At 40.5% G+C, this 10,345-nt stretch overlaps 1 protein-coding gene across 1 annotated transcript in view; it reads right to left on the reverse strand.

Annotated features, from left to right (window-relative positions):
* Nucleotides 1–5,484: 5,484 nt before the first annotated feature.
* ripk4 (receptor-interacting serine-threonine kinase 4) overlaps nucleotides 5,485–10,345 on the reverse strand; it is a 9,370-nt gene continuing 4,509 nt past the window's right edge. The window contains exons 5-8 of the mRNA XM_020622055.1: nucleotides 8,580–8,738; nucleotides 8,209–8,324; nucleotides 7,337–7,577; nucleotides 5,485–7,181 (exon numbers count right to left, since the gene is read on the reverse strand). Coding sequence (XP_020477711.1) covers nucleotides 5,953–7,181; nucleotides 7,337–7,577; nucleotides 8,209–8,324; nucleotides 8,580–8,738 — 1,745 coding nt within the window. The 3' untranslated portion in view covers nucleotides 5,485–5,952. The remainder of the gene's footprint in view (nucleotides 7,182–7,336; nucleotides 7,578–8,208; nucleotides 8,325–8,579; nucleotides 8,739–10,345) is intronic.

Here is a 10,345-nt window from a genome sequence, read left to right on the forward strand (position 1 = left end):
AATCAGTATAATCAAACACAGCTGGACTCAAATGAAGGTGTAGAACCATCTCAGGGATGATCAGAAGAAATGGACAGCACCTAAGTTAAATATATGAGTGTCACAGCAAAGGGTCTGAATACTTATGACCATGTGATATTTCAGTTTTTCTTTTTTTAATAAATCTGCAAAAATGTCAAACATTCTGTGTTTTTCTGTCAATATGGGGTGCTGTGTGTACATTAATGAGGAAAAAAATGGACTTAAATGATTTTAGCATATGGCTGCAATATAACAAAGAGTGAAAAATTTAAGGGGGTCTGAATACTTTCTGTACCCACTGTATCTTAGAGTTTTAACAATGATCACGACAAACCTGATTATTAAAAACATTGTCCAGAGGGTGATGAAATTGCTTTCTCTATGTGCACCGCCTCTGCCTCCACATGCTACCACCAATATAAAGATAAACAGTTTCACAATGCAGATGTAGGTTACACACTATAAATCATGTACATGTATCTACCCACATGCTCTGGAGCAGCGAGCAGAAACCAAGCCAGGTGACAGGCTACGTTTCCATAATGTACTGTATGTGTTTAGTAAGGGCTAAGTTTGTGTGAACCTCTGGCCTGTCCTGCACCCTTGGAATAATCTGACGTGCAGCCACTTTTATTGCCTGTCTAAATCACACAAACACATACAGACCTTGTGTTTGCAGGCTTCCAAAATTAAGCTGCAAGTTTGCAGGTCAAACCCTAACTGAACAGTATTTAGAAGTCACACAAAACACACAAAAATCAGTTAAAAAGCCAGTGCTAACATATAACTATAAGCTGTACTACCACCTTCAGACAACATACTCATACTTCTACACCTGAGACTTCATTTGTAATTATGAGCACATTGATGTCAAGGCTGCCAAGACTGATGTCATTAAGAAGCAAATCCTGGCATGTTCTGGAGCCACTCCGTTAACAAACATGAAGGACACTTGTTGACACAGTGGCAGTACACTGGCTTTCAGCTTCACAGAAAATTCCCTTTCACTATGAACCTACTACATTTGGTGATTATGTTGTCAGACTCAACCTTTCCAGGAAACTCATTTACTCTCCTCATATTCTTTGATTAGTCAAACGTCTTAGGACACTTATACCAAACTGAACAATTTAGTGATTGCTTAAAACATGACAAAACTAACTGGCCATGGGATGAGTAAATCCAGCTGGTGACATTTTTTATGTCCATAAAATATCGCCAAGACCTACATGGCTTTCCTCTGTCTAATGAACTTACACTATGTCTATCAATGAATTACTTTCTTGAACATTTCAGTGATGTGTTCACCCTTAGTTAATCATAAATCTTACAATGCATTAGCACTGAATGCGCCCACATTCATGTACTCACCCTGAAGCTACATCCACATGTTGCAGCTTGCCTTGCATCTTAAGACACAGTCTCAGATCTTGTTCAACAGGTTCTGTGAGATTAAACTAAGGGATAAGGAAAAAAAGAGGAGGGAGAAAAACAGCCCACAGCACACTGGACAAGCTCTATTCACCCAGCAACCAGTCAAGGAGCGTAGTACAGATGTTAGTTTTGCTTTCAGATAATCTGGAAATGAAACTGATGGGCAGAAAAGGGAGTCTGTGGAATATTGATAAATTGATAAAGCAGTACTTTTTGATATATTTGTGATATAGAATTTGCTTTTTGTTCCCATTAACAAAATGTTTTATTTAACACTACATCTTGATAAGGGCCTTGCATAACTTCATAATGGCTTTGCTGTTGGGCTGACGAAGCAGTGAAGTGTGACTCAGCCAAACTAAAAAGTCCATATCATAGTCAAACAAAGGAGCAACCAGACACTTGTCTGTCACAGAAGATATCTTGCAATCTTTGAGACATTAATGTTCATACATCTGAGCCTGTCCAAAGAACCGGTCTCACAACATTAAACTGAAATATCATTCTGACAATCTGTAAAAACTATGACATTTTATATCACACAAATATTTTGTAAGTGGCAAAATCTTATGTGTTAGTACACATTCAATTAGATGCAACATATTAAACATCATTCAGAATCAGAATCAGCTTTACTGGCCAGGTGTGTCAGACACACGAGGAATTTGACTCTGGCCCCTTGGCTCTCAATGTGTATGTACATATCCCCATGCAAGGGACAAGTAAACTGTAAACCAACATAAGGCTGTGTAGTATGACAAAATAAACAGTAATAACGAGCAACAAACATTGCAAACAATGCAAAATAAACAGTATAAACAGGCAGTAAACACTGCAGACAGATTGCATTCTAACAGTCATTCTGTTAATTAAGCTGCCATTGCTGAAGTATTTAGATCAAGATAATGTCATTGGTTCATCCACTTAAGGTTTGTTCAGCCACTTCTCCTATCAAGACAAATTTATGTAACTCAGTTTTACTATATTGTGATTCATTATCTGTTTATACACCGCTTACTTAGGAATTGTTGCTGTTAAAAATACACTTATATCTGCTTATACCTGTAGTTTTGTGTGTGATTAATATATACTAAAATTTATGTGGTGCTCATAAATGCTAAATAGGAGAATAAAGTAAAATGTCACCATAAGCTTTTAAGAAAGGTTAAAAAAAATACCACAATGTATAATAAATCTCAGTTACAAGCACAAGTGTTTTATTTAAAGTTTGCTTAAAAGTACAGAGGTACCACTTGCATTTACTTAATCTATAAAAAATGCATCATATTTCTTCAGAGGGCCATATACTTTGTATATAAAATCTAAATCTACAAAATAACAAGTAACTATAACTGTCAAATAAATGTAGTAGAAGAAAAATGACCACATTTCTTAAATTAAGATGTAAAAACTAGAAAGACAAAAAGAAAAAACAACATACAGTTACTCTCAGAGTTGTAATTATGTAACTGAGTGTAATTATTTACTTTCCACCATGATATGTAGCTGTTGCTTTGATGCTTCACGTATACCTTGTACCTTTGTACTAACATAACACCTACAGCCCAGAGCTCCATGTTTGAGGCTGGAGGCAGCACGTGTTGGGCTGCTCCTCAGCGTAACAGAGTCTGGGTCCCAGACTGGTTTCCATCACCCAAGGCCCCATGACTCATGAAGTCGTAGGGACTGACTTCATCATTCATCAGGGTGTGAGGTACCTGAAGTGGGTGAACTCTGAACTGAAGAGGAAAAAAGGAAATGACTCATCTATGTACAACATACAGTAATACTCTAAAGATATGTTTACCCCACAAGTTTACACTGGGCTACATTTTTTAAATGTTATTTTATGCTTATTTATTTATTTGTTTGTTTGTTATTTTGTTGGGGGAGCTAAAATATCATGACTATGTATAAATAACAGTCAGGAAAAATCTAGTCTAACAGAAGAGACGTGTTCCCATATTCCGAAAAACATAGAACAGTTACTTTCTGTTTGTCAGCTACACTCTTATGAGAGGAAGACAAACATGAAACCACTGACACTGTTAAAAACTTTAATCAGTGCAGAGACTAAAAGAAGTTGCCTTGTCACTAGTGAACAGGGTGAAACCACTGACACAAATTTGTGGTCAGTCTATGAAAATTGGCATATAAAATGAAAACTAAGACGATTCCTGTTGATGAAGCTGAAAATAGACCTGCTCCTCCAGTAGCAGACCTAATTGTCTTGGTCTCATGGTTATTAACTATATTAGCTACAAAGAGCTATGACAATTGTAAACAAAACTACCTATCACAACAAAGTCTAACTTATTGTGGGCTAACTTGCCCAGTGTTTATTAAAATAAAATTAATTAATTAGATTTAAAGCAGCATAAAGTATCTAAAAGTTGTTTACAATGAGAGAAACTCACTATAATCTGACCAGTGGTTCAGACCTAACACATTGACCTAACACCTAACGCATTGTTTTCTACTGAACTGTTTTGCTGGGAGAATTAGTAATGATTTACAGACTAAATAAGATTTCAGTTTCAACGTATTTAAAACCTATTAAATGTTTGTTGAATATGGAATAGTTAACAACGACCTATTTGAATAAATGCAATTTATATTGATTGAAAACTGTTAAAACTGTAAATTACTCAGGAGTATGGGTACTTGGCTTGTTGCAGATAAAAAAGAGAGAACTGCAGCCCAGAGGGATTAAACACACTGTAATTTCCCTTACAACACAAACCTAACCTACCAGTCTCAGTCTGTCACTCACAGCAGCAGTCCTGACAGGAGACTAGCCAACAAGAGCACAAGTCCTTAGCTGGAGCTGAGGCAGATCACCAGGCAACAGCAGGACAGAGTGCTGTGTGCGCTAACCGAGACCTCCAATTACTGTACACACATCTTCTGGGTCTTAGAAAACACAAGCTATAAAAACACAACTACAAGCACCAGCCACCCACTGTTTCTCAGGTTACGAAAGCAGAGCCCTTGAGGCATCAGGATGGCATGTTGGTTTTAGTGAGCGATGAAAAGTTAAAGTGGACCGAGGAATTAGCCAACAGGTTGGAACTGCAGAGAAAACATCAGCACCCCTTCTCACTCATCCATCATCTTACAGCCTGTGATCCCCCTCAGGGGCAGTTCCCATGGTCTGTGCCAACCTGAGCATGCTCTGTGGGGTCCAGAGCAGAGCGATTACAGTAATAACACTACAGGTGAGGCTGCAGATGCAGACACACCAACTCTATCCAACATCAAGGCCAATAATTCCTGTGCATATGCAGGTGGATGACAGACTGAAGGAAAATGCTTTCTCCAACAAGCCTACAGCAACATGAGATACTGAAAAAAAGCTTTCAGCTCATATGTTTGCCTAGTCTGGACAAGCAGCAGGAGTCTACAAATGACCTGAAGAAGAAAAGTGCACAAAGGTTCAGGACTCCTATGTATTGTTCATGGTAAAGTTTGAAATCTTTGTTTCAGTCTTGCACTGGAATGTTAAAATGACTTGACCAAAGGGTTTGTTCCCATTTTCAGTGATCGAATTATATCAGAATTTAAAACTGGTATACCTTCAGTTACAGTGGAACAAAATGACCAAACTATATTTTCAACCACAAATCATATCTTTTGAGAAAAGCTATAGTATTTATCAAGTGATAAGCAGTATGAAAAAATAATTGTTTTGTAAGTTATGTGCAGTGTGAAGTTATTTTGTGAAGCTTAATACCAGCTTTAGAAATGTGTGCAAACAAAAGTTGGGTTGTTTTAATTTAAGATGTGCTTTTATGTATTATTGTATATACTGGGTCTTAAATAGCATTATAATTACTGTTATTCATTACTATTATATGTTATTATATTATAAAACTGGGTAATCATTTGCAGTAGTTCAAAATCTCTAAATTGAATTTCACAGTCATCCTCTTATATACCTTGAAATTAAGACATTTGCACATGAAATTTTAAGCTGTATGTGTAAAAAAAAGTGAATAAAATCATACATCAAAGCATTTAAATGTTTTAATGGATGATGAAGCATTGATATGTAACAGATACAAAACACTGAAGGTCAAAGGTTTTTATAAATGCAATGCCTGAGATGATCTACAGCATTCACCCAATGAAGCTGGTGACCAAAGGTTGTGGTCTATTAAATATAACTGACAGGCATACCAGCTGCGGTGCAGTACAGTAAAAGGTTTCCAAAGGTCATGAGTTTCCTAATCATGAATTTGCTACACAAAATGTGCTTGTTAAGTAAAAAAGTAAACAAAAGTTTAAATTCAAACATGGTATTTATAGGTCTATTTACATATTTACAAAGTCTTTCTGGCCATTAGGAAACACCTACAGTGATAAAAGGCCTTTTTAGTTCATTACACTTTTAGGACTGGAATGACACTCCCTTCTCCGACTCTGAGGCCCCAGTGGAGTAGGCTATAAAAAAATTACATGCATTTCAGTACTGTACAAGTTTTGTCTTTGCTCTAGTTAGCAAGGGGCTGAGGCACATTGTGAGAAATCTTTGTTGTTTTGCTCTGTCAGTTTGAGAATGACAACCTTCCTCTGGAGCTGTGTAGCTTCCGGTGGAGCAGGCTGTTCAGCCATAGGCGGCACCGAGTCCACCAAGTCCTGGCAGCCCTGTGGCAGCAGCATAGTAATGATGTTTGAGTATCCACCCTGCACTGCCAGGTGCAATGGGGTGAGCCCCTGCTCGTCTGACAGAGCGCCACCGTCTGGACAGTGGAGGAGCAGTTCTTTTAGGACTTCACAGTGTCCGCTCTCTGCTGCCAAGTGGCAGGGGGTGCGTAGGGCCTGGTTGGATCTGCAGGGGTCTGCCCCTTCTTCTATCAACATCTTGACCGTGGCGAGGTGTCCTCGCAGGGAGGCTAGGTGGAGAGGCGTGAGTCCATGGGTGTTCTGGGCGTGGATGTCTGCCCGGTGTTTGATCAAAAGGCGAGAGGTGCTGGTGTGACCTGTCTCTGCCGCCACATGCAGTGGTGTGCCTAAGCCAGTGGACGTCATGTGAATATTCGCTCCTAGTTCAATCAGGATTCGTGCCACTCTGTACTGTCCCCTCTGGGATGCCAGATGCAGAGGAGTGCGGCCATCTGATGTCTGCCCATCCACGTCAGCACCAGCCTGTTTGACCAGCAGCTTGACGATACCCAGATGCCCCTGCCAGGCAGCCAAGTGGAGTGCCGTCCAGTTGTCCTTGCCCTTAATTCGAATATCAGCACCGCGACTTAGAAGCACCCGGACAACATTCTCCTGGCCATGTTGGCAGGCCACATGAGCTGGTGTGCGCCCCTGACCATCAGCCTCGTTAATAGCTGCCCCACGGTCCAGCAGCAGGCGTGTGATTGCCTCATCCCCATTCTGTGAAGCCCAGTGCAAAGCTGTGTACTGGTCCTCATCTTTGGCATTGACATTGGTGCTGCGCCGACCAAGCAGAAGTTCTGCCAGGGGCTTTAGGTGCTTCTCTGTGGCCAGGTGGAGGGGTGTGGAACCACGAGCATTGGCAAGGTTAGGGTTGGCGTTGTTCAGGAGGAGGAACTTGACAGCCTCTTCATTGCCCAAGGTGATGGCATGGTGGAGTAGACTGCCTCCTCCGTCGAGGAGAAGGTCAACATCCTGAGGCTGGAGGATCTTCATCAGCTTGGCGGTGTCTTTGGTCCTGATGGCTTCACACAGCTTCCGCCTCTGGACCTCAGCAGAATCTGAGCAGAAAGGAAGAAAGAACATGTTTGACACAAAAATCACAAGTTACAATTGTAGTCATCATTAGCTGGGATTCCTTTTGGTGTGAACTCAAGTAATCATGATGTTGTAGTAGTTTTATTTTACCAGCTGTAGGTCTTTATTCAGCTCTTACCATATGTGCTTTCTTTCTCAAACGACAGCGTGATAGAGTCTTGGGACGAGAAGGCTGAATCGGCTGAGGAGATGCCAGACAGTCTCTTGCAAGTGTTCTCTTTGCTGTGGCAGCTATCTTCCTTCACTCTATCAAAGCTCCTAGAGATCCCAGAATCCACCTGGCTCAAGAGCTCTGACAGGCTATAATCTTTCTCTGGCAACATGGCTGACTTTGGCCGCACTGGTTTGTTCTCTTTAACCTGTGGAGCAGAAAGTCAGTTAAGCACATCTGGACAAGCCATTCTTTGACACTGTACATGTTATTACATTTACACTCAGCTGTGTAGCTGTCACTCTCAGCCTGAGCCACTTACAGTACAATGGATACTGAATGCTGAATTGTGATAATTTGCTGAACTTAAATTTGAACATATGGCTCAAACTGGCTCATCTTTTTTAACTACAAATAACTATCATTGAGTTCTGTCACTTCTCATCAGCAGTATTTTTGTTTCTAGTCACGTACACAGAAATGACAAAGCTACACACGGGCTGAACAATCCCATCAGTCAACATTCCTCTTACATGATGCAATTGTTGTTCCAGATAAAATCTTTACAGAACATACGGTAAAGTCATAATCATGTCTGGAGATAAGCAGGTCATTGTCCGAATGGTCAGTTACACATTAATGAAAAATGTATACACTCAGTGAGAGTCAAGTGAAGCAAAGGAATACAAGTGGAAAATCACCATTGCTACAAAAACCTAAGACCTTGCTCAATCCCCATTTAAAATGGAGCCAGTATGCTCAGAAACACATGACGTTCAGAGATGAAAATATCACTGAAACAATCAAAAAGCAGTAACTGTGGTGTTGTCATGTCATACCTTGTCACTGGTGAGTGCATTAGGGGACATGGGCTCTGGCTCTGATGTAGACAAAGTTGGGCTCCTGGGCTCCTCTTGAGGTTTGGAACAGAGCTCCTCAGCTTCAGATGTGATTTCTGTAAGGACAACGGGTTTCAGGGTCAGGTTGCAGTAATGGCAGGTAAGAGATTAGGGAATACACAAGGGAAGAAAAGCAGCAGAAAAGCCTCAGTTTTTAACAAACTGCAGCAATTAAATTCATGTAAGTGTGTTATCCTAAAACTGTATAGCTAATGGAGTAGGATCACTGGCATTCATACCAATTTATTTGATGTTATCTTGTCAGAGGAAGGTTAACATTTGTTTGTGATGAATAGAGAAAAGCAACTTACCCTGGAAGCTGGGTCTGACTTCAGGGTTTGTGGCCCAGCAGCGTTGCATGAGGCTCAGGAAACCTGTGCAGGCTGAAGGTCGACAGCGTGGCACCGCATTCAAGTCTGGACGCAGACCCTTAACCACCTTCACCATGACCTGCAGGATATTATTCTCACCTAGGGAAAAAAATACAGTTTGTTATGTCAGTTCCATCACTAACCAACTTGGTTTTATACATAATTGATTCTGATCTGTAGACTCATGTTGGTGCTGGTAGGTGCCAGTGCCTATATACATAGTCAGTCTGCACAGCTTTATCACCATCTTCCTGCCTGCTCAGATAAAGGTGTGTGTGTGTGTGTGTGCTGTTGCTTTTTTAGGGAGCAAAATAGAAAAGCTCTCAGAGTTTGTGGTTGGGCCTCTGTCTATCTGACTATGGAATCAGCCAAGTCAGTGATCCAGAACAAACAGGTAAAGGCTTTAATCACAGGTACAGTACACCATCTCCTATTGTAGCTATAATACCCTGCGCTGCTGGAGAAGAAAGATGGCAACCAGGCCATTTCTTACTTTTTAACTTTGTCTGGATCAACATAGGCAGTGCCAGTAACAATCTGGCCAGCCTTACATACACACTGGTCTTTAAAAGAAGACAAATTCCATGAAGTAAACTGCTACCTGAGACGCCTGAGAAAAAACAATGCTTGCCAGTCTGGCCCTGTCCACCTGCTTGCTCTGGAATTTACTGAGTAAACATATACAGTGCAGCTCGGTGCACAAGTACACACACACACAGAGCTGTGCTTTCATTCCTTGTGGGGACTTTACATTGACTTCCATTCATTTCCTGTAGACTCATCCTAACCTTAACCATAACCACTACTTGCCTAACACCTAACCCTAATACATAACCTAACCTCATCCTAACCCTAAACCATTGTTGCCACCCTAAAATTCAGTGATTTCCTTGTGGAGACTAGCATCTGGTCCCCACAAGGATGGCTGAGTCCCCACAGTGTGAGTTTGTTAACAGGTTTTGGTCCTCACGATGCAAGTAATACAAAGGCACAAAGGTGTAACCTGAAGCATTCACCTTAACTTATGCGTTTACTGGAAACTATGAAAAACAATTTGTGGCTGGAAAATATGCCAAAAAAAAAAAAAAAAAGTAAAAAGTTAGGAAAAGTGTTGGATGTTGTCAAAGTTGTAAACAAAAACGTGTAGACCATTTTAGTCATCTCTCACCCAGCTCTATGCAGGTAATGCCAAGTGACCACACATCCACCTTCCCATCGTACTGACCCTCGTCCATGGCCAGGATCACCTCAGGAGCCATAATTTCTAATCTCATCTATCTCTCTACCATATGGGATAGATAGATTCAAAACTAATGCCATTCCCATCAGCCCCAGCTGTACTTTGTATTTGATATTCAAGAGCAAATGCTAGCATGCTAAAGTAGCATGGCAACCATACTAAACATACTTGCTAAACATGAAGTACCTTAGCTCTAGCACTGTGAGCATTAGCATTTAGTTGTACCTAATTACACAACCTAGCATGGCTAAACTGACTTGTAGTTTAGCCTACATTTTGTTTGAAATCATTATTTTGGAGAAGAACATATGACAGTACTGTCAAACCACTAGAGGTTGACATGAATTATTTATACACCAGCCATAATATGATAATTATCAAGCAACATACTTCTGATATAGCATTAATTTAGCTCTTTTCCTTTAACAATCCTAATTCTGAATGTTATTTTCTCAGCAGGCATTGC

Source organism: Monopterus albus, unplaced genomic scaffold (assembly GCF_001952655.1).
Source record: "Monopterus albus unplaced genomic scaffold, M_albus_1.0 scaffold272.1, whole genome shotgun sequence".
Classification (NCBI taxonomy): Eukaryota; Metazoa; Chordata; class Actinopteri; order Synbranchiformes; family Synbranchidae; genus Monopterus; species Monopterus albus.